The sequence below is a fragment of the Pholcus phalangioides genome, unplaced genomic scaffold, assembly GCF_987345545.1.
Source record: "Pholcus phalangioides strain wild (caught in Gottingen) unplaced genomic scaffold, Ppha-v1.0 ptg000004l_1, whole genome shotgun sequence".
NCBI classification, from domain to species: Eukaryota; Metazoa; Arthropoda; class Arachnida; order Araneae; family Pholcidae; genus Pholcus; species Pholcus phalangioides.
Window position 1 is genome coordinate 22,554,440 of NW_028301597.1, and position 26,321 is coordinate 22,580,760.

Consider the following 26,321-nt stretch of genomic DNA (forward strand, 5'->3'; position numbering starts at 1 on the left):
TGGTCACCCGGGGCAAGCGCGCATTTTGACGCCCCCTTGTAATGTTGAAATAGAGGTTTCAGAATGAAATTTGAGCCCCTTCGGGTCTAGCGCCCGGGGCACAAGACCCGCCTGCTCCCCCCTAGTTGCGGCCCTGGTCCATGCTATGCGAAGGTTATCCAAAAGCCACTCGTTTGTTGAATTTTCTAACCACAACTGACCTTTCCCTACCCCCCACCACGAAAATTGCATTAATCTGTCACTGTTCCAGAGAGAGATCATATTTCCCAATCTTTTTGTTCTATCCTCCCCTTTCTTCACATTTTTTTCTCATTGCCCCACTCGAGTCAACATATATATAGGATTGTACACTGTTGACTGTGGTAGACGCCATGGCATCCTACACCATTCTATTGTCTCTCCCCCCCCCCCCGTACCCAATGGGCGAATGAAAGATTCTAGGCTTGGTAGGTAAAGATTATTTTCCCCCGGATCGACCCGTGGACCCTGACGGTAACCTTCATGGTGAAAGACGAGCATCTTACCACTCGGACGCTACGTTTTTTCCACCTGGAATTTCCATAATCAAGGGCAGAATAATCTGGATTCTTTCTTTCGAAACCCCCCAAGATGATTGATTTGAAGTTGGTTTCCCGGCAACTATGGTGGGAGGATGGTTGGGGGAGCGACAAAACATTATATAGATCATGATATGAACTTCGACGCCATTCGTGGAGGGCAGAATCTCGCTAAAGAGGAGTGCAAGAAAGAACGTGAAATTTCGCTAAACGATTTGAAGTATTGATTGTAAACCAGTACCCGGTGTTAGACTTGCGCTAACAATGTGCGCACTGAAGTGCAAGCCCGACATTTCTAAGAATCGTAACGAAAGCGGCCGTCCTGGCATATACAGTCAAACCTCGTTAGTGTACAGACAGAAAATGGTTTTTTGTCCAGACCCTTCAGACTCTTATTACGTATTTCAAAATCGGAAACCAACTCCAGTTTCTCTACTGCAGCAAATTATTAGTTAACGTGGGGCTTCGTTTCTTTGAATTTATGCGAAGTTTTTGTCGCCCCCCCCCCCAACCTAAAAAAATTGGTTTGAAGTTGGCTTCTTGGCAACTATGGTGGGAAGATGGTGGAAGAGAAGCAGAGAAGTATTTCGAAGATCATATGAATTTCGAAACTAGTTATGAAGTCAATGAAGGAGAGTACGAGATAGCGTGCAAAATTGCCCTAAGTGATTTGAAGTTGTCGATGTAGTACACACACACTCACCATTGTTAGACTTGCGTTAACAATGCGCTTGATGAACTGAAAATGCAAGCGCAGCACTTCAAAGAATCCGAACGAAAGTGGCCGCAAGCAAGAGTAAAAACTACCGTTCGTGTCCTTCAAATTAGTATGCGGGTTCGAAAACTGCACGCCAATTTAAATTTCGCTGCTGCCGCAAATTATTGGTTACCGTGGGGCTTCGTTTCTTTAAATTTAAACGACTATGTCTACGAACTTCTAAGCATGGGCGTAGATACAAGGGGAGGGGTGCAAGTGGAGGGGACAGATCTAATGTATATATCTATATGAACTGAAGAACCAAAAAAAACTGGTACAGGCATGCGCATGCAAATAAAGAGATATGGAACCAATCAGAGTACGGCGCTGCGGTCGGCAACGCCTATATAACGCAAAAAGTGTCTGGCATAGTTGTTAGATCGGTTACTGCTGCTACAATGGCAGGTTATCGAGATTTAAGTGAATTTGAACGTGGTGTTATAGTCGGCGCACGAGAGATGGGACATAGCATCTCCGAGGTAGAGATGAAATTAGGATTTTCACGTACGACCATTTCACGAGTGTACCGTGAATATCGGGAACCCGGTAAAAAATTAAATCTACGACATCGCTGCGGCAGGAAAAAGATCATGCAAGAACGGGACTGACGAGAATCATTAAACGTGCAACCCTTCCGCAAATTGCTGCAGATTTCAATGCTGGGCCGTCAACAAGTGTCAGCGTGCAAACCATTGAACGAAACATCATCGATACGGGCTTTCGGAGCCGAAGGCCCACTCGTGTGATGACTGCACGACACAAAGCTTTACGCCTCGTCTGGGCCCGACAACACCGACATTGGACTGTTGAGGACTGGCAACATGTTGCCTGGTCTGACGAGTCTCGGTTCCAATTGTTTCGAGCTGATGGACGGGTATGGAGACAACCTCATGAATCCATGGACCCTACATGTCAACAGGGGACTGTTCAAGCTGGTGGAGGCTCTGTGATGGTATGGGGCATGTGCACTTGGCGTGATATGGGGACCCTCTGATACGACTCTGACAGGTCAGTAAGCATCCTGTCTGATCACCTGCACCCATTCATGTCCATTCCGACGGACTTGGACAATTTCAGCAGGACAATGCGACACCCCACACGTCCAGAATTATTACAAAGTGGCTCCAGGAACACTCTTCTGACTTATGACACTTCCGCTGGCCACCTAAATCCCCAGACCTGAACATTATTGAACATGTCTGGGATGCCTTGCAACGTGCTGTTCAGAAGAGATCTCCACCCCCTCTTACTCCTACGGATTTATGGACAGCCCTGTAGGATTCATGGTGTCAATTACCTCCAGCACTACTTCAGACATTAGTCGAGTCCATGCCACGTCGTGTTGCGGCACTTCTATGGGCTCGCGGGGCCCTACACGATATTAGGGAGGTGAACCAGTTTTTTTTGGCTCTTCAGTGTATGAATTGACATCATCATCGTGCCCCCCCCCCCTTCAGACTTCCAAGTCTATCTCCGCCTATGCTTCTAAACCAGTTGATCCGCTTTTCTATGGCAGCTAGTTGTATATGAGAACATTTAATTTTTTAATTACAAAGCCTTGCGAGAATCAGAATAAATAATGGCCCATTTGTTAAATATTATTTCGGTTCCTGTGGGGGAAGAGGTATCACCGAGTTTCAAGATATGTTCGCGTTTGGGAAAAATAAAAGGTGATTGATCAATTTACTTTTCTTTGCATTGCACGATCACGATTTTAGATTATTGTGAATCCTCTCACAAAGTATAAATTGTTAATCATTGCGTGTAAAAGAAACATGCCATTTCAGTCTAAATTAAAAATCGAAAAAAAAAAGATTGTTTTGCTCGACTTAAAGCTTAGATGTCAAAGTATTAAGTTTGAAATCAACCACGACCACGGGAATGGTGATCAAAGTATATGAGAATCGTAATAAAGGAATTATATTCTAGGAAAGCCATTATATGCGTGTGTGCCAGGCAGTAGCGTCGCAGCCGGGTACCTATGGGTGCCTGAGCACTCACAGTAATTTATAGCATGGTCTGAGCACCCACTGAATTGATACCGAAATCAAAATTTCCTGCGTAAAGATCAACATGGGCACTCACAATTTCTGACGCACCTCGGGCAATGCCTATGTTTATCGTCAAACGAAAAAGCACATTACGTACGTGTTCCTGAAATCTGCATTTTTAAAGGTAATTCTTGAATGAAATTTTTAGTGTTCAATTGAAGCGTTGATCAAGCGCTCAAGTGAACCCATAGGATCCTATATAATACATGATGCACAGTTAACACCTGACACAGAAACTTACTGGTGAACAGCTGATCCTATAGAGGCATACTTCCAATTACAAAAAGAATCTAAATAAAGTGTAGATAAATAACCAGCTCAGATACACTATTCATGTTGCACAGATTTGTATAGTTATTAAAATATAAAAATTAACTATTTATGCGAACTTTCTGTGATCAAAAACCGAAATAAGAAAGTTGTTGCCCTGTCTTTCCCGAGGCAAAAAAAAAAAAAAAAAAATCATCTACGTTTCTGAGTGCATTATTTGCAGAGATATTCGAATTCAAAAATTAGGTGAAAGATGGCAAAGAAGCACCGTTGCCCATTAGTGGTTTATATATGCTGTTTTCCCCTATAATTTTTTCTCTTTTTTTAAAATTGAAATATCTCAGCGAATATTGAACTTGGAAACGTGACGAGACAGGGTAACAGCTTTCTAATTGGATTTTTGAAGACAGGGTGACCGTGTATAAATAGTTCATTTTACACTTCAATAACTATACAACCCCTTGCAATGTGAATGAAGAATCTGAGGTCTACATGTTATTTGGATACTTATTCTAATTGCAAATATGCCTCTCTGGGATCAATAGTTCGCCAGTAATTTGCGGTGCCAAGTGTTAGCTATGCACCCTGTATATTCAGTTTCTATTGCTTCCTGGACTATTTCATCATCCCCTAGATTGCTCATTTTGGAAAACACTGATCATATGCAGTGCCATCTTAACGCATGAGCCCACCCGGCGTCTCAAGAGAAGAGGGGCCTCACAAAAATGAGATCCAGTCAAAATTTTCTAGAACTTACCGTGTAAGGCCTCAAAAAAAGAGCCAAAAAAAAAAAAATTTGATCCGGGGGCCCTGCTCCTATGGCGATATGGCCAGAGTTGGTGTTTGGTGAAGTAGTAGTAGAAAGTGTTTCAGATGTAGAAAAATTAATGAAAATTTGTGCATCCTCATAAAAATGTTATTGTACAGAATTTTTTTTTACATAGAAGTTTATAAAAAAGAAGCTGCACTGGATTTTTGATTTATATTCTACATCTCCGTAGATAAAACAAATTTAAAACCCTTGAAAATTTCGATAAATGCATGTGTATCTTATTTCCCGGGGAAAAAAAAACCAATAATCTACAATTAACCAACTAACTGATCTTTGAAAAGAATTCGTAGCTGGCTAGAAGAGAGTCAGATGTGGAACGAATCATTTTAGTTTCTATTACTATTATGGGGAAAACCGCTTTGACATACGAGTGTTTTGGAGGATTATGAGCATGTGTATGGAAAAAATTGTGCTTCGTAAAAAAACATATACATTCATTTTACACATATATATGCCACATTATAACTTTTGAATAAACAAAAAATGATTGCATATGGCACTAGTTGATTTTGCCGGACAAAATAAAATGAAATTCCCAACTTGTTCTTGACGCCAAAGAAAATAACTTTTAATATGCTATGGACAGCTTAAACAGAATACATGATTTATTGAAACTCCTTAAATTTTTGAATCTACAAAAAAACCTATATTTACAGAGATTTTCACAAAATCAGAATGCTTTTGCTGCATTTTATTATTATTTTCCTTTCTCCTGATTGTTATTTGACACATTTCTAAAGATAATCAAATATACTGCACTGTTCCCAGATGTTGTGACAATTTTGTAGATGATTTTTCTCGGTTATTTGAATGCTAGAAAATTACATATGTCAACCTTTATGAGCAGTAGCGTCCATCCACAGTGGCTTTGCACTTGACCAAGGTACACTAGCGCCTGCTGAAGTACTAGAAACTTTGTGACCTGCATCAAAATCATTTCAAGAGACATATAATTAATCACTCCACACAAAGAATTCATATATTTGCTGGTATTTAAAACTGACATAACCAACCAACAATCATGAAATAATCAATAACCTGATATGTTATAGAATCAATAATTTATCTGAAAAAAAAAAAATCCATACATCAAATAGGTCACAATTTGATACAATGAAATCTGTATACAATGATACACTGCAGACCAAATAAAAAAAAAAAAATTATTAAAGAGGGGTTATCGTTAAATCAAAAGGCAGCAGTCTAACATTACAGGGTTTCCAGCAAATCTGCTTGATCATTTCCCTGACCAGAACTCTTGAAGTGTTGAAATATAATTCAAAATCTTAACTTTTTAAATTTTGAATTTGTTTCTCCCCTACAAAACTTTTCCTTAAATTTTATCAAATATTTGCCCTTTTCTCTGACTTCTGACAAATACAGTCAATGCTGCTTATTAAAATCGTGGATAATGTTATAATTTGGGCATTGTTATCACTTTCGCAAGGAATGGACCAATACCACAACATGGGAAAAAATTTGTTTTTTATTATCAAGATTTATATAGGTTTATGTTATCAACTCTTTTTTCCAACCCAAGTGTTTTTGCGCTTTTGAAGCTGAGGTTGAACCACAATTTTCACCCCTCAAAAGTTATCTTTGTTAGCCAGCAGGCTATGTAAGAGGGTGGTGCACCCCTTTCCTTGTGGAAAAACATTTCCATACTCTCTTATCAGACCATACATACTGTAGTTAAAATGCTTGCAAAAAAATAAAACAAAACCTTTGGTTCTTCATCAGTTCAACAGAATTGAGTTCTTTGTGCAAGACTTCAATGGATCTATGGTATGTGTGGATATTTGTTTACAATAATAACCCCAGAAGGGATGAAATGCACTTACACTGGGAAAGTGATAATAAATATGAATAAAATAATAATAAAAAATAAAAATAATCAGATATAATAGTCAAAATTCCCTTCTAACTATTTGCATATGGAGCCATGTAGAAATTTAGTAGAGAAAAAAAAAATCTTGCGTCGGAGGCTCATACAAGTTCTGATGGCAGACTGCTCCATATTCTCACCACACCCCATCTGTATCCTGGGAAAAAGCAATCTCTTCTGGCCGTTGGTAATCTTATTTGAAAGCGATGCCTCCATAGGTTAGCTTGTATGCCCATGATCTCAAAGATAGGTTCTCCTGATGATAAATAAACCATTTGGTGGACTAGTTTGTGGCACATCTTCAGATGTGCAGCAATTCTATACCATTCCAGTGAGTGCAAACATAGAAATTGAAGCCTCTCACATTAAGGCCAGCCCCTAATGCTAGCTATTCGTTTGGTAGAGAATTTCAGTGGATTCTCAAGGAGCTTCATGTTGTTAATTTTAATATTTAATTTTCAAACAATAATTAAAGAAGTGATTATACTTTGAATTTAATGGGTAAATATTTCAGACTTGCCCATACAATAATGAAATATTCAATACACTGGAAAATAGGGGGGGGGGGAGAAGATGTAACAAATTGAAATATTAACCTTTTTTTGGGGGTGTAAAATTTACACACTCCCTCAGAAAATACCATGCACTAATGAATTAAAAAAAGAATTCTAATATTCTAAAGGGTGAAAAGGTGAAACTAATATTCTAAATTGCATATAATGAGGTATTCATAAGAAAAAGGTTCAAAAAATCAATGAATATTTGTTTTATAGCACATCAAAATAAAAACCTACCCGCTAGTTCATTCATACTTGGAGCTGGAGATTTTGCATTTTTGTTGGACAAACTTAAGTTATCTAAGCTAATGTTAATATTATTGATGTTCCATGGTGTATTATTCCAGGAATTAATCTCATTCTGAAGAAGAAAAAAAAAAGAATCCATAGTTAAAAAACACAAACCACAGGATAAGAAGAATCACTGAAATATGAATCCTGCAATGCATGGCACATGGGTATTTTGCATTGAATGATTGCATATAATGAGGCACAAATCATAAATGCATTAATTCAGAGAATAAATTTTAAAATCAAGTTCAGCCAACCTACTCTGATTTTTTTTTTTAAATCTCCACAGAACTTTTCACAGTTTAACACATGGCCAACATTTTCTTTCCAAGCTGTGCCACAATCAGTATTGTGTTCAATACACACATACATGCCCTTTTAATAATTTCAACACACAGACTATATGTTGAGTTTTTACAGGACACAAGCATTCTTTCCATTCCTGAAAATACTGTTCAGCTGCCCTTTTATTTTCATAAAAATGTTCAGTTTATCACGAGTTTTCAGTTTTCAAGTCTCTTGAGTTTTAAATTGTTTCATTATTGATTCATAAATTTGATTATCACAATGCAAGATTGTGTATGTAAGCATATTGGTATAAGTTTGTCTTATCTAAACCATGTTGGGCATATGCACCTCAATCTGAAAGCTGATGGTGTTTGAGCATGCATTGTCCTCCATGTTAACGAACTTGAATCTTGTAAACATAGGATACACAGCAACTATGCCCAAAGATGAAAAACCGAACAGAAATGCATAGAGTCTCACACACACACCATTATTATTTTAAGAGTGCTTACCATACTAAATATGGATTTATAGGGAAATATACAAAACATAAGCAAGATTATCATTGATACGAAAAGGATTGTTTAAAAGTTGGAGAGAATTTCTTTGATTGAAAAATGGAATAGAATTTTTCTAATTTTTGAGCCTGTATCTACTTAAGCACTCGAATACCAAGCATTTATGATACATAATAAAATTAATAACATTCAAAATAGCAAATGAATAGTAACGATGATGCACGAATAGACCAAATAAAAAATGCTCACCTTAGCTGCAGTCGTAGGCATCATAGGATTATGCAATTGGTTGTTTTGAATAATGGAAGCATCCATAGAATTCAGTCCCCCAAAACCGCCTACAACCGGAGTGTTATTAAAAGAAATTGAGCTCAATTCACTTGATGGACTTGCATATGAAGGGGATGACAGGGAAGAATTCAAGGCACTGACAGGAAGTACTGATGACGGCGACAGTGGTGTAAGTGGAGCGACAGTTGGAAGAACTCCCGTTGGCGGCAGCGGAAAAGTGCCTATCGGTTGAACTGGTGCAGGAATCCTGGGTATTTCAGGTGGTGGGAATGTTGCTTGTGCTGATGTGAAATCTGTGAATTCCTCTTGACTGAAAAGGGGGGGGGGAGGTGGGGGAAAAATACATGTCAATAAAATTTTTTTAATTTTATAGGTAGAAATCATTTTATGAAAATTGATGAGCAAATTTAGTTAGAATGATCCTAGTCTAAATGAGGGATTTCAACCATTTTTTGCATCATGAGCACTGTGATTACTTATCATAACAAGAGCAGCACAGATATAGCAATTTCAATTTATTCTAAAATTCATTATGCTCCCTCACATGAGCATAATGAAGATACTAGAATGGTCTAATTGGGGTCTTAATCAATACTTTACTTGAACAATCAAGCACAATTGGTTGCTTCAGTCAGCAGTTGAATACCAGCAGGTAAAAAATTGAAGATGCCCGGTCTCGACTAATGGTTACAACCCATCAATAGTGACATCTTAATGAATCCAACCATTTTATGATTAAAAAAATTGTTTTTATAGAATATCAATTGTATGAAGATCACTGTTGAAGTTCATGGTGGCCGCGGTCACCATGAGATGGTGCTATCCTTGCCGTAAAGAGAGAAGCGCCTACACAGATTCAAGAGGCCATGCGTGTTCTACCTGTTGGACCTTATTCTTGTAGGTTTTGTATCATCAATGGTTAATAAATGTATTTAATGTTGCCTGGCAGTCCAACGGGGACAGTCCCCCCCTGTAAATACATCAATCACTGTTGGGTGGTGGTAGAAAAACACCGATTTAGGTAATATAAACTACTGCACAAAGAAATGCAGTAACATACTTTCCTCTTCTGAGCTCCAAGAAAACCTGCCCAAAAACACCATATTACGGGATAGGCCAGAGCAGGGCTGGATCATCAAGAGTCAACTGGATAGTTTGATATGACATGCTTTGAGACAACCACATGCTCCTGCATATGGTTTTAATGCAGTGGAACCTCCCTCAGACGCTTCATATTAAGGAACACTTTTTTGAGTAATATACATGGCTTGAATGTATTTTACTAATTATTGACTGACACTACTAGGCATCACAGAAAAATTTTCAGTCTCAAGAATGTCCATTATTGAGAGGTTCTGCTGTATTGAAAAATTTCTCCAGTTTCAGTATGAGCCATAGATATTTTCTTTCGTAGTTGGACAAGGATTCAAAATTCCCTAAATTAAAAGCTCACATACAGTATTTAATACCTGTTGCGTAGAGTTGCCACTATTTTCTTTAAACAATTGGTTGTACGTGACTTGCAAACGGTTTCCGGGTTATTAGGCCATGGTCTAGGAGATTTTCTTCCTGACGTTTCGCCCACATCTGTGGCAGGCATCATCTGAGGTTAATTCGACGTAAGTCTCCGCGGCAAGCGAGAAAGGCTTCGTACATCTACTGTCATCGACTTGTTCTCTATATGCATTTCTGAGACTTGATCGGCCGCAGAAGAACCGCATTGGTTCGTTCGCGCTGAAGTACCGAGACCCGGTACTTCAGCGCAGCAGAGAGTTGAGATGTGCCCCCGATGAATGCCAGAGAGAAAATGACCTCGACAGCCAATCGTCGCCAGACACCACTTGCAGCCAATCGGCGTACAACACATCCACACAAGCCAACCAATGCGGTTCTTCTGCGGCCGATCAAGTCTCAGAAATGCATATAGAGAACAAGTCGATGACAGTAGATGTACGAAGCCTTTCTCGCTTGCCGCGGAGACTTATGTCGAATTAACCTCAGATGATGCCTGCAACAGATGTGGGCGAAACGTCAGGAAGAAAATCTCCTAGACCATGGCCTAATAACCCGGAAACCGTTTGCAAGTCATTTAACGCCGGCCATGAAAGCCTCAGATAATATTTCAATTGGTTGTACCACTGTTTACTCACTTTGATTTTTTTTGCACAGCAAAACAGAACATTTTAAGTATGGAAGCAAAACTCAATAAGTCATTTCACAAGATCATTTCAAAGAGAATGAGTGCTATCTTACCCATTATCTGTTGCAGTCTTGAATTCAGAAAAATTAGCAAAATCGTCGGAATCTGCAATGATGATATATGTATTTGTTAAACTATAAGAAAAACAATAGCAAAATGCACTAATAAAAAGGTCATTAAATATTTTTGTTGCACCACAATCATTTTCTGCACACAAGGACTAATACAGGGACCTACAATTTATTGCAGGTTTCAAATAGCAGTGCTTGACATTTTTGCCTTTTTTTACACTCACCAAGAGGTTGGTGTGCTAACCCCTTGGTGTGAGATTCCCTGCGGTAGCAATCTTTTTCTGTGGTCATGTTATCACTGTTTAGCCCCAATCCCACGATTATTTGGTAAGAGCCGCAGGGTAAGATAATTAAAATAAAAGATAATAAAAAGTCTTTGTTGGACATAAACCACAAAAATCACAGCCGGCGTGAAGGAAATCCCTTACTTGTTGGGATTTCCTTCATGCCGGCTGTGGTTTTTGTGGTTTATGTCCAATAAAGACTTTTTATTATCTTTTACTTTAATTATCTTACCCTGTGTCGCATACCAAGTAATCGTGGGATTGGGGCTTTTCTGTTGTATTTCCATGTCTGGAAAGTTTCTGACAAGAAAAAATCAAGTATTGTCACCTCTAAACATCTTTGGGTGACTTTAGACAAGTATCTTATCAACCTGGTATCCCAGATTGATAAGATCACAGCACCCTAAAATGGTCATAGATTTTGCATTATATAGTTGGTAGAACACACTCAAAATTCTTAAAGGATGAAACTATGCTCCTAGAATTAAGATGTGCCAAGAACAACACGATATAGGTTTTGTTATCCTTTAACCCCCCCCCCCCCACATGTAATAGTTGTAAATGGTCATAACATTCACGCATTTTCCCAGACCGGTTTTTCCTTTCTTTGACTTTCCGGGTCACAGGAAATCGTGCAGTATGATAGCAATTATGGGTTATGGGGGGGGGGGGAGATATTTGTTGTGAATTTTTTTTTTTTAATGATGGGTTCATGACGTCAAACACATCAATAACTTATGAGTACAAATAAAGGTAGTCATTTATTGCAGCTTATGGTTTAGAGTGACCAGAAATTTGAAAGAATATTTATAAAAACGTAATGCAATCATAACGTGAAAATCAAAAATGGCAGATTAACATTTTATGTTGATTGATTACAATGTTAATATATAATATTTTAATATTTAATTAATTACAATTATTAAAAAAATGCACATTAAAATGTAATGGAACTAATATACAGCAGGTGAAAACTTACTTTGAGATGTATTTTCTGATTCGCCAAAGGTTATGAGCAGATCTTTTGCCTCTTTCGAAGAAACACCAGAGTGGACATTGTTTGTAGATGGTTTCTCTAGTTTTACCTAATTGAAAATAAATTTAAGTAATATCATAATTTTTTAAATGCCACAAACTTAAAAGAAAAATTGTATGATTATGTTTATATAACATAAAACTATATTAATTACAGTTTAAATGCAAAACCATAGTACATTATATAAATTAAAATTTAGATTGTTAATACATGATCAGAAAAAAGGTTTCATACATGATTATACAAAAATGAAGCACAGATATTTAAGCATGGAAGCATTTTAGATAATGTGATTTGACTACTTTTTTTAATTATTATAATAAATTAATATCAAATATTTATGATACATATATAACAATTTTATGACATAGTTTCCATATTGATTTAGTAATTTTTTCAATAATACAACAAACATTTCAATTACAAGTTGGAAAAAGAATCACATATTTGTGCTACTGCAGCCATGCTATATGGCAGTGTTTCTCAACCTATGGTCCGTGGACAATGGCATAGGTGATCTTAAATACAGGATATCACTAAATTTTTCGCCAAAAAATGCAATTTATTGTCTTAAATGTGATTCGATAATTACTATTGCTAAAATTCCCAAAAAGAGTGGGGAAATAAAGGACTCACAAATTGCAATCATGAAAAATATATTTAAATGATCAGATGACCATATTTCATTGAGAAAAATATGGTAAACTGGGATCTTAAAATAGCATAAACTTCAGGAAATTGTCGGACAATAATTAAATATGTTGCCAGAAGTAGGCACAATCACCAACTTTTTCATTGAAATTACTGAATTTCGAAAAAACCATTGGATCTGACAAATATCTGAGATAAATTATATGGCAAAAAATGTATTCATCATAATATAATTTATATAGTATGAAAACGCTTTGTATTCATTATCAAAAAAATCTAAACAACCAAAATTACAGGAATGCCCTATAATACGGGATACAAGTGGTCCATCAATTTGCTTCAGACTTTTTACCGATATTTGGGCTCAGAAAAGTTGATAAATGCTGTGTTAAAATATGAGAAAGTATGGTCATATCACTCGTGCTGTAAATTAGTCTCTGTCAAATTGTTTCAGACATTTTAGAAAGGTTGAGAAACGCTGCTGTATGGTAATTATTTACATATGTGAATAAATGTTTTATAATACACAATCTGTCCCTCTGTGTTAGTGATCTTTAACAAGGTGAAATAAGACCACACCATCGAATAGTAGGTTGGTTTTTGGCAAAAGAAATAAAGGCAAGAGAAATGGCCATCAGTATGAAAAACAATCACAAATATACATTTTTACCACAGGTCGTCAAATTTTTCTAGAAATAAATCATTAAAATTAAGAGAATGCATTACCACAGAATTGTGAATTACACCAAAATGGGCTGATTTAGAAGGTGTATCAGATTTCTTGTCTCTTTCCACTTTATCATTCTTTTTTACACTCGGACTTTCGAAATCATATTTTTCATCTTCATAATCCTGACTATCTGGTTCAGATTTCCTGTCATCATCAGTACTGTAAAAAATCATCAAGTTATTCAAAATGCTCCTGCACTTATGCACAAAAAGAGAAAAATGTATACATTTTATTAAATCAATAATTTTAATACCATTGAGTTCTATCTTCTACGATGCTGAATAAAGATGAATAGCTCCTATATTCTGTATAATTTTCATAATTTGCATTGTAAATAAATTTCTATCACTAATTATTATTAAAATCACAACCTGTTCCAATGAACAAAGCAATAACACGAAAATGGGAAGTTGCGTTCATAAAACCACATCAGCTCAATTGTCGCATAATTTGTTTAATAAAAAATGGACTTATTTTGAGTGAAATTTTTTTAATACACAAGGTTCAAGTCTTTCTGTGTATGTATAACCATAACATGCTAACTTACATTGTGACTATTTCATTCGCACATAACTAAAACAGAAAATAAGCAATTAACCTCTGCTCTGGAGAATCTTCAAAACCTTTGCTTCTTCCAAGGCCAAATGATGGAAGACTCCTTGTACCGGACGATTCTTTAAAATCATTCATATATCTATGAGAACTGCAATAAAAGAAAAAAACAACAAATGTTTTTAGAGAAAAGTATATATTTGAACAAAAACGATAAAAAATTTTCTGCATAAAAAACCTGATATGTCAATTCCAGAAAATTTAATATGGATTTGTGGTTCAAAAATATTCAATGAACGTTCCAATATTCCATCATCTCTTTCCTTCCTCCAAGTCGTTGAAACATTAATTATACTAGCAATGTTAATTGACAGCTCAATATTTAAATAATACTTATACACAAGTATCAAATGTATTTGATTAAACTAAAAGCCTACAATTGTTTTCTCCAGTAATGCCAACACTTTTGTTCATTTCTGCATTTCCCAAAAACTCATGGGGATTGAGAACAAAACATAAATAAAGGCCAAATGAAGAAATTAATGAAGAGTTACACTATAAAGAAAAGGGGAAGGAGAGGCAGCACCAGCAGCCACAGGTACAATATACAGTAAAACCTGTTTTCAATGGAATCGCAAGAAACAGATTTTTTTTCCGTTGAACACAGGTTTCCACTTAATAGAGGTTCAATTGACATAATGAGTGAAATTATGTAACAATCTGTAAGTAATTGAAGTACAGTATAATAAAAAATAAACCACTTGAAAATAAACTAATTAATCTAAATGCACACATTATTTACTCTATAATTACTAAATATAGGTTTTCACAGCATCTGTATGAAACTTTATCTTACACTATTCTTCATCTGAAATGACTACATTAAAGTTCTCTTTGATTTTCTTTGCAATTTTCAATGAGGGTGTCAATGTCTATCGTGCCAGGTTCAGTTTGCACATTGCCGCCTATAGCTGCGATCACAGAAAGCAGCTTGTATACAATTTTGGATGCCACTGTATATCATTTGGAAATCTAACCATTACACTGATTTCTTCTGTAGAAAAGCCTGCTTTACCGAAAAATTTGGTTACAATTTCAGAAAGAAACTGTTTCACTACATGTGGTTTTTCAACAAACCACAGTATCAAGTATGGTAACAGGTTTTACAAATCTAAGGGTGGGTGAAGTAGAACTCACATTGGCAAGCAGTCATTGCATTCCCCAATGATCGCTGCAGCTGTGATGAACTTGGCACAAAACTCCATTACGCCACATCTTGTCGACACACCAAAGAGGTCCATCTAAGAGCTCCCTTGGAAACCATGGAAGTAACATAGATGGCCAATGCCTTAAAAAGACCAGAGCTGAGAAGAAAACTGATTGGGCTTGTCAGATTCCTACAAGAATACCCGGACAAGGCTAAGATGATTGGACAGAACTAGGATGAGGAGAGGCCCAGCACCATTGCTGTGGAGCCAAGACGCTGGGCCAGGCTGGCAGGAAGACATCAGTGATACGTCAAAGACTCAGACTCATCAGACTAGGTCTGACTTACCGCCTGACCAAGCTGGACCCAAGCAAGTCCTGCGCTGAAGGCCCTCTGCGAAAATTCACTGTACATTCGGCTTTCGCCTCTTTTTTTTCTGTCATCATGATTTGTATATATTGTAATTAATCTAGGATTTTCCTTTGTCTGTTTTTTTAAACTTTTTTTAATGTATGTATTCTATGTACATGGAAAATAAAGTGCCCTGACACCATCAGCCCCTTAACTGGAACAAGGGCTGAAATTGACAAATGTTGACAGAGCCTGGGTAGTGTACGGTTTAAAAGTAAAAAAAGTAAGTCATTGTATTAAAAATTTCGATAGAACTAATATTTTGTATGAACCTTTGGTCAATTGGTCGTGAAACAGTTTAAGTGTGTGTGTGTGAAATTTTCTGTTAAAGGGTAAAATTTTCCTTTTCGTGTCCACACTAGACGGGTTCAGTTTAATCCAGGATTTTTAATGTGTATTTTTAGCATTGAAATCAAAGGACCACAATTTTTTTCCATTAAAGAGAGGTTTCTGCTTAATACAGGTTCCGTTGAAAACAGGTTTTACTGTATTAGCCATGGATTCACAGAAAGAAGATACTATATGTTTCAAGTTCAGAAAGCATGGGGTGTTGATTAATGCTAGGTAATTCAAAATGAATGTTAAAGTTACCCATGGAAACTGCAATGAGTTTATTTCACAAACATTTAACATAATAATTTGCAATTAGAAGTTTTCCACTCTGACCAATGGGCAAGAAGGGAAAAAAACCTGGGCAAGGATTTTCTGGGCTGAACACATGTATACCTTGTTGAAACATATTTCTTTTATAAAAAAGCCATATTTCAGATTAAAAATATCTTGGATTTCTTTCACATCAAAAATCTTTCAATAGTATACAGAAAAAAAAGTAAAAAAAGACACGTTCCATTGATATCAGATAATTTTTTTGATTAATAGAAATCTCAAAAAGTGATAAAATACTGACCTAATTCCTAAAGAGTCTGAAGACATTCCAATGTACTTATCCTTGGACTTCTTTGCTTTCTTCCTCTCTTCTCTAAGTTTATCATCATCCTGGATGAACTCAATCAAATCTTTAACTCTCTGTCTCACTGCAAAACAAAAATCAAACGAAAATAATGATTTAAAATAATATGATTGAGCTGATTTAAAAAAAAAAAAAATCAACATTTGAAATTTTTTAAACATACCAATTTTTCATGTATATCAAGATAAAAGACTCTATGATAGGTGTTTGAAGATAAAATAAGGGAAGTGGAAAAAAAGGAACAGAAATTTCAAATTTTTAGAATGGAAACTTTTCCCACAGTTATTTAGTATAATTACGCTTTGCGTTTTAGGATGGGAAAAGTAATAACACCCACCATTCACTCCTTGGTCACGACCCAACTCATCGATAAATGAAAAACTTTCTAGACTACGTAGATCATATATATGTTCTCTTGCACTGGTTACTACTCTCTCAGAACCATTACGTACCAGATAACCCAAAAGCAAGAGTGACTGTAAAAAAAAGACAAGATCATCATGAGAAACATCAGAATGTAGCTTTAGTTATTTACAATTTTCATCTGTAACTTATGAAATTTCAATGCAGCATGAAAATGTTCTTTTCTTGATGATAATGTCATACTAAGTAGAGGAAAGATTGAAAATAGTTTGAAAATAACACCAACAGCAATATTGCAACAAACTTTGATATGAATTTCTGATTTATTTCCAAATAAGTAATTTGAAGCGTTTGTGATGTATCAAGAGTTTTTTTAAATGCATTCTCACCTTATAAATTCTTCGCCAATTCTTCCTGTCATGTAACATGCGCTTCCAAAGCATACCCATAACTTCAGGAAAATGTTCATATGTGAAAGTACTGGCGGCGATTTCTTGCATGAGCTGTCCAGTTGGGCCCCATGAGTCATCGTTAGTGGCTTCCCTAACTTTTGCTTCAACTTCTGTGTAGTTCATAACTACGTTGGTTCTATGAGCAAAAGAAACAAGAATTCATTACAATGTTTTACATACTACATAGACCAAACATTAAAATAATGAGCTGAAAGATGAATTGAAATATTTAAAATGTAATAATGATCTACAAAGTAGTTTAGCAAATTTTGAGATTAGAGAAGAAGTGAAGAATAACTGAACCCTTTCCATAGTTATCAAGATACTACTACTACGTAACCATACACGCATCTTGTACCAATTCTTCTGCGGAACTTAGTTATCAAGAGACTGTAGGTTGTATGATGATAACTCCGTAATTTCCTGTAATAACTTAAAGCTAAGGATTATATGGCTTTTAAAGTGAATGTTTACATCTTGCAGCTAATTTAACGAAACAGCCTATACATAGGGATTCCAATGAACTTTCATAAATATTTTTACTTCAGAAAAATGTTCAATCACCAATGTTGTAAAATTCTGAAAGAAATTAGAAGGCAAACTGAACATATAAATTGAGATTAAACCAAATTTTTCTATTTTCATAGTACAATAGACTCTCGCTAATCTAGCACAAAAAGATCATTTAAATAATGTAAACTTCTGCACATGGATGTGCAGGGACACGCATTCCTCATCCATGCTCGAAGAAAAAACCTAGGAGATGACTGGATGGGTAAAACTAGAGCACGGCCGGGCTTCATCAAGAGTCTATTGTACTTGAGTGAAAATTATGAGCAGCTTATGTGAAGCTGTGACAAGTAAAAAGGGCAGAAATTTTAAGAGAACTTTCCCCCCCCCCCTCTGGTAATTTTTTTAAATGAAGCTTATTTACTAGAAATGATAATTATAATTTTTAGAAGAAAATTTACTTAATACAAATACAAGGCCACAACAGGAAAAATGCTCAATGAGGTGGCTGAAAAAAAGATGCCCATAAAAGCTATGGATGCCATGTTTCTAAAATACAGCAACCCAATTAAAAAAATAAAACTATACATGCATGGTAAATATGATACAATGCCATAGAAAATATTTATGGTCATCTTATCTGATAGATAGCTTCTCAATTTAGCCTAACATGTTTATCATATTCCTTTTTTAATGTGTCAATTGTGTTAGAATTCATTACCCCTGGAGGTAAGCTATTTCATTTATTCACAGCCCTATTAGAGAAATATTGCCTGTGACACATACAACAACCTGGAATTGTCCCTTACCAATCAATAATAGTGTCCCCTTGTCGAAGCAGTCAATTCATGGTTCACCCCATTCAAAATTTTAAACACTTCGATCATGTCCCCCCCAACTTCTGCATTCTTCCAATGTAAACATATTCAGGAAATCAAGTCTCCCTTCGTAGCTCAAGCTTTGTGTACCAACAAGAAAATGTGTAGCTCTTTTCTGCACCCCTCAACCATGTCGATATCCCTCTGTAGGTAAGGTCTCCGCAACATACCAGCATACTCTAGTCCAGGACGAACTAAGTCCCAGAAAAGTGGAAGAATCACTATAGGAGAATGCACAAAGACACCTTCTTTAGAATGAAAGTGAGCATTGTTTCCCTTTTTTCATTACTGCTGAACAGTGTTCAGAAAACCTAAGCCGCTCATCAAAAAGAATACCCAAATCTGTGATCCTAGTTGCATCTGGAATAATAACAAAACTCAAATCATAAGTTTGCAAGATACATCCTGAAAAATGGCAGATGAAAATATTTTTTGAATGTTAAGCTGAACCTTCATGTATGGCATAAATTTGAACTGTTAATTCAGAAGCTGAAACACTAACAAAACTGTATCTTGATCTTATACAGGGTGCATAGCTAACAGTAGGAAACACAATTTACTGGCAAACTGTTGATCCTAGAGGCAAACTTCAAATTAGAAAAAAATATCCAAATAACATGCAGAACTCAGATACATCATTCATATTGCAAGGGGGTTGTATAGTTATTAAATAAAATTTTTTTATATGGACACCCACCCTGTCCTCAAAAACCCAATTAGAGAGTTATCACTGTCTTATTTGAGGCCAACCAAAAAAAACTTCCATGTTTGAAAGTGCAATATTCGCAGAGATAGTATACTTCAAAAATTTGAAAAAGAGTTAGGAAAGAATAGCATAAATAAGCAGCTTTATCCATTAGTTTTTGCTGTTCAATTCAAATGTTCCTCTGATTTGTTAATTGCAGCGAATATTCAACTTAGAAAAGTGGAATTGCTTTTGTTGACCTCAGGCAACAAAAGCTTTTAACTTCCTAACAGGGCAACAGCTTTTTGTGTTTTTGAGCACAAGATGTCTGTATAAAAAGTCAATTTTTTTTATTTTAATAACTATAGCCTATCCCTTGCAATATGAATGCCATATATCTGAAGTACACACATTATCTGAATATTTTTTCTAATTGGAGGTATGCCTATATAATCAATAGTTCACCAGTAAATTGCAGTGCAACTCTAAGTTTAATTCAAAAATTTCAACATAAGTTTTGATACTGAAATTTGAGTAAGTGTTGTTTAGGGAAATATAACTCTCTTCAAAATAACTTTTTTATTGATCTAAAATTAAACTCAAACTACTAAACGATTTATTAATTAAAAAAAAATTTGAAAATTTGAAATGAATTAGGAAAATTCTCTCAAATGAATAACAAAACTTTAATTTTTTCAAATAAGTCTCTTACAGTCACACACACTTATATTATAGAATGAATCGATGAACCCCTCCACTAATTATACAAAGCACAGATGACTGGATACCAAGATAATTGGAAAAAAACGTCACATTCCTCTGTAGGGAATAAAACCACCAACCTCACACTTTCCGGGCATGTGCCCTCACATTAAGCTACAGAGGACAGACACTTTCTTTCCTGAGAACACTGTATTCCTTTGGGCTGAACGGGACTGTGCAACAGACAGGCTTCTAACTCAGCAACAGACTTTAGCTTGACAGTAGAGCACGAGCCCAGAAAAAACGAGGTTGGTGGTTTGATTCCTCACAGAGGATTGTGACTATTCTTCCAAATTATCTTTGCTTGGTTTCCAGTTATCTGTACTTCACACAGTATTATAATCTTCATTATGAAAACTATATATTACAAGTAACTTATGTGATGAATGTGAATAACAATGAAGAGTATAATGCAGCGGTTCTCAGCTGGTGCTCCCCAGTATGCACTTCGCAAGGGCTCGGCAGCCACTCAAAGAAAATACAGTAAATCAGTAAATTCGATACATAAATAAAAGAGAGGAGCCTACGGGCCTTCAGCCACAGAAATTATATACTAAAAAAAACTCCAGAACCGACAAAAGTTGAAAACTGCTGGTATAATGAATGCGAGGGAAAATAGACTACAATATTTGCTCTATCGAATTTTACTTTATTGTTCTAAACTATTTAGATAGATAGGCCTACAACTGAACCTTACATATGATATCAGCAAAGATTCCAGTAGAAAAAAAAAGTTATCTCTGTAATGGATTCAGATATGTTTATTTGACCTTTGAGTGAGAAAAACTAAACAAATACAAGCTTTCAATAGTATATATATAATAAAAAAAACACACACACAACTAGTAGTATGATAAGATAACAACACTTCTCCCTTTACGTTATTGTTTCATATGCTATGCTAGCACTTCTAAAGATATGAATATTCAGCAAGATATCATTCAACTCTCACTTCAGCAATTGGAGAACAAGCTAAAAGTTGTAATTAACACGATTTGAACACATTATTTTCAAATTAGATCATGATTTGACTGATTAACACATTTTGATATTAATGCAGTGAATCCTGTGCCCTAAGACATTTTATTAGAAAGCCATACTTCAGACGTCAAAATTCATTTCACTATATCAAAATATTTCCCGCTGAGGTTTTTTGTGCACAGTACAGTTTTAGTACTTTGTTTTGCATGGTTCTCAGGGGTGGCTTAAGTGAGAGTGCAACCTGCCGCCCAGTAGTGTACCTGGGTGGCAGGTTGTAAGGGGCCGCAGCTTGGGGGGGGGGGTTTCAATTGACAAAATTTTTTTTTTAAATTTCCAACAGTTAAAATTCCAACATTTTGAGCCAAACATTGACAACGAAGGCATTGAGCAAACTTGAGGAAAAAGACAAAGCCTAGGATGGCAATATCAGAAATTAAAATGTATTCTACCGCAGGGGGCAAATGTGGTGTGCATTTTGGTGCTCTCAAACAGTAATTTTTTTGAAACAGTCAAATAAAAGTAAAGGAAATAATTAAGGTCGTCACATGCCGGTCCTTGAAGCATTAGGAACGCCTTTGAAATAAATTTCTTAATAAAAATCGCCCCATTATACAATATCTTTATAGGATAAGTATAAGTAATGATGGCTCATCAATAAGTGCTGTTTTGTGGATTATCTGGTACAATCAAGAATGGTAAAATAACGAGGAAAAAACAAATCTGCTTTGAAAATGAAATATTTTCTTTAAAAGCGGTACATAATAACAATCATTTCTCTCTGTGAAGAATGGTGTGCAGCTTTCTTCTAAAAAACAAAATAGGTTTATCTAAGGGTCTCCTATGACATAGCTCACCATTGTTAATGTGGCGATTAACCTGTGTAATTATCTCTTTTGATTATTAACGTGTTTGAACACACTTTTGGTCTATCACGTACTTGCACATACTCCAAGTCACTCTTTTGGTCATTCACTGACTTTATTCCTAGGTCAGTCCCATGCTTAAATATTCTTTTGGGCACTCCTATGCATGCACATTATCCACGTTATACTTTTGGTTGCTCATGATCTGGTTCCTCATTCCAGTGGTTCTCAACTTTTTTAGACCATGGTACCCCTTGGACCATATTTTCTTCTCGTGGTCCCCTCATGCTACGCAGCTCCCTCCACTCTGATATAGGAGCGAGACTCTTTCTACTTATTGAATCAAATTAAGTCAAAACTAAATTTATAATGAACAAAATATTTATAAATAAGATCAATCTCTGGACCCAGATTCAGGCATCCAGAAGAGGGACGGGGTGATCATCCTTCTCAAGAGCTGAATTAAGCCCTATATGACAAAAATAAGTGTGTGTAAAATGCAGGAAGATCCAATAAACTTACACAACAAATTGCCCTTCCTGACTCATCACTATGGGTCTGTACTCTCACCCTGGGCTAGAGTTCAGTGATTCCCAGGGCAAAATGATGTTCTGGGGCCCTATACTTAGCTGAAAGTAACCATAACAGTTTATGTATTTACACTCAAAAAGCATATAGTATCAGCTCTTATCATATAGGCTCCCTATAGACATGAGAACCTGAAGCCATCCCCACAGGATTGGAAGCTCTGCTGAATTCTGAAAATAGTCATATTTTTCCCAACAAATTTGACTTGAAAACAATTCTCACGTCTCTCCCTCTCTTCACCATTTGTCCTGCCACTCATTCCATTTCATTTTCACATGTAGCTCCCTTAGAGTATCACAGTACCGCAAGGGGGCCATATAGTCCCAGGTTGAGAGCCACTGCCTCACTGTACAGGTCACTCTTTTGGTTATTTGCATGATCGCACACAGTTTTGGTTACTCACATTCTTACTGTTTTGATCGCTCAGAGGCTTGTACACTTTTTTGATTGATCATATATGCTTGCATATACTCCAGGTCACTCTTTCAGTCGGTTGACATCATCCTGTGGTCCCTAGCTTTCTAGATCAATATTTAATTCACTAACATGCTTTCACACTATTTTCGCCACTCACATGCTTGAACGCTTTCTTGGTCACTCAATCTTTTGGCAGAGGTAGACTTGTGGTTTTATCACCCGTGACCTATAAAAAAATTGCTGCTTTTCTCTCATTCTATTAGTTATCTTGACCACTTATTTCTCAAATTTGCTGTCTTTCCAAACTTACTGGCATCAGCTGCTAAATCCCCTGTAAATATGCTACCAACTTTTATGGTTGCGTGCTCTCTATCATGAGAATGAGCCGTTCAGTCCAGAAAATGCCACAAGAAACTGTCTCGAGATGTGCCATGATTGGCTCATAAGAAATTCGGCTGGCACTTATTTTTGATTCATTATGCCCCGATATATAAAAACTGATTCAATCAAGTAAATGTTTTTCCATAATCTCATTATTTGTGCATAATTTCAAGTAAATTTTCACTGCTTTTGATTTCACACCATATTGATAAGCAATATGCAGGGTTGATAAGTGCCAGATTGCCATAGCTACTGAAAAATTTGTATTGCCGCCTAAAACTTTGTGTGCAGTTATTGAATTGAAACCTGAGGACAACACAAAATTTTTGGAATTTATATCAGCTTATCCATCAATACCAAAAAAGATCATCAGGGCTGGAAAATCGCAAAAAATTCTACGCGCTAAAAAAATTCTTAACTGAAGATAAAGGTCCGAAGTAGTGCTTCTTTTGACTTTTTTCAGGGCATAGTGACCCTCTTTCAGGTTGGAAAATATGCTCTTATAAATTCCAAACATTTTGTGCTGCTGTCAGGCTGCAATTTAGTAACTACATTCAGAAAATTTTAGGTGCAAATATGATTTTTTAAGTCGCCACGGTGACCTACCACTACTACTTAACTGTACATGCATCGTGTAAAAATTCCTCTACAGAATTTCTAATGAATCTGCACATGCTGGGAATGTGTGCTCTGAGTGTATATGTGGCCCTAATGTATTTATGTTGTTGGTTGCACTTATTTTGTGTTCGTGCTGTCATCTGCTATGGCGACCTGGGATTTTTCCACCCCTGGCAGTCACTATGACCTGGAAAAGTTAAAATATTATTTTTGAACTGTTAAAAAATTATTCTGGCACCTAGATCATTTTGCAATTTGTCAAGCCTTGGCGATATGGTTGAATGTAAAAAAAAAATAGTGTACAAGAGATGAATATTTAGATTCTAATGAATTCAAAGCTATCAATGAATTTAATTATAGTCATGCGTCCCCCCTCCACACATCATGCAACTAGGGCCCTAGGCTGGGACAGTGAATTTATAGTGTGAAAAAACAAGGAAAATGATACAAATTGCCACGGCCCTGTCAGAGCTGACCTTGTGTGCATGTGTGTGTGGGGGGCATGATAGCAGTTCACTAAAAAATACATAACCAGGGCCACAACTGGAAGAGAAAAATGGAGGTCTGGTAGCCTGGACCAGAAGGGGACCGCTTTTATCCTTTCACCTCTCTTTCAACATTATAAATGGGGAGATGGGGAGTTGCAAAACTTGTTTGATCTGGCTGACTTAAGCATCTGGTTGTAGCCCTGTTTGTAACTTTAAGGTGACCTTTAGTATAATGTTACCCATAGGTGTAAGCAAAATTTTCTCGAGGGGGGGGGGGACGCTTGAGTTTAAGTTTTTTCCTGCAAAATAACACTATAATCTTGGCTCGGGGGGGGGGGGGGCATTGCCCCAAAGTAGAATGTTTTGCATTGTTCTGTCTGCAATGAGCCCTCGGCTGACTGGAAATGTTCTGAGGTAAAAGTTCGCATAATAGCGTTTTTTACATAGTAGTGTTTTCTTAAAATTCTTTCAGATTGTTCTGCAGTAAAACTGATTGTTCCGTGATGTATGTCGTAGATTTCGACATATTCTGCTTTTTTTTGGGGGGGGGGGAGTGTTGGAACCCCAAAACTCCCTTTGCGTACACCAATGATATTACCACAAAAATATATCCGATTAATTATTTTTTCCGATCTAAAAAGTCCCGTCATTGTCAACTGATCTTCCTTGAATGACTGTTATGATCAGCAATGACTTTGATGATGTCATGGTGATTATAAGCATCAATATACATTTACCAATAACTTCAACTGATATCAATGAAGCACGAGCTCAATAATATATGGGATTGATAATTTCCAGTAAAGCATAGATTAAAACAAAATTAGAAGAAAAAAAGAAGATCATATTGCTTGCAACACGTTTATTGCGATCAATTTATATTAAAGAATAGCAATGACATTGCATTTAAGCATTACGCAAAGAAATTAGGGAATTTTTTTTGCCATTAATCGCTGAAACTTTCGATGACCTCGATTCTAGAACGGGACATTTCGAACATTTCTAAAAAAACATGATTGGGGAAAAAAAATAAAAATAATAATTGTGTTTTAGACTCACACTTTATCGGCGAGTTCCCTAACTTTCCACATGTTGGACGGATTTTGTAGTAAAATATGTGATGGAGCTGCTGCGTTAAAACGTTTGTTTATTAAGTCGAAGCCCCGGACAGCAACGTCACCCCTTCGAGCTTTCCCTTTATGTAAAGACTTTTAACAACACAAATACAGACATTTCAGCAGCTGCATTGCAACAACAACCTGTTTGTAATATTGCAATTTTATGATTACGTCTCCTTTCTATCGGAAACAGGTAAGGATCCGTTCCGTTCGTGTTGACACACGAACTCTACCAGCTAACCAATCACGCGCAATTTCTTATTTAACAACTACTTCTACAGTTATAAGAAACGTTCTGTCATTGAACAAAATAGCCATGAGGTTTTATGAGCGTGTTTGTGAAAGCGACTATAGGTGTCGCTCATTGTAACTAATGGAACTCCTGCACTCGTCTCTGATGATATTATTTTTGGCTGACCATACTTTTTCAAGAAAATACGGACAATCGAGTTGAGTCAATGAAATACGAGCCATCGCGGATTGTCACCAAAACAACCGCTAAATTGCTGCAAAGTTGCCAATTACGGCACAGAAACAATTAAAATTTTAGAAAATACATCAAGTAGCCATTTTGAATCACTACAATCATGGCCCCCACAAGGGGTGGGCTGACAAGGCTCCAGCCCTGGGTCCCGGGAGGATTTTAATTTTTAATTTTTTTTTTCACGCTATAAATTCATCATAAAGGGGGCCCCATGAAAGTCTAGTCGGGGGGGCCCGTAAAAGATCCCAGCCTGGGGGCCCTGCTTCAGGATGTGGGGGCCATGACCACAATATACGGCTATTTCGTTTCTTATTCATCAATCTC

At 36.4% G+C, this 26,321-nt stretch overlaps 1 protein-coding gene across 1 annotated transcript; it reads right to left on the bottom strand.

Moving 5' to 3' along the window:
* Positions 1–5,041: 5,041 nt before the first annotated feature.
* lqfR (clathrin interactor lqfR) lies at positions 5,042–25,812 on the bottom strand. Its single transcript, XM_089231140.1, has 11 exons — positions 25,455–25,812; positions 17,162–17,360; positions 16,747–16,885; positions 16,347–16,473; positions 13,868–13,972; positions 13,266–13,428; positions 11,832–11,937; positions 10,551–10,602; positions 8,256–8,607; positions 7,147–7,270; positions 5,042–5,389 (listed from the first exon to the last, which is right to left on the bottom strand). The coding sequence occupies exons 1-11, from the start codon at positions 25,484–25,486 to the stop codon at positions 5,298–5,300; spliced, it is 1,491 nt and encodes a 496-aa protein (XP_089087266.1). The 5' UTR covers positions 25,487–25,812; the 3' UTR covers positions 5,042–5,297.
* Between the last annotated feature and the right edge of the window lie 509 nt (positions 25,813–26,321).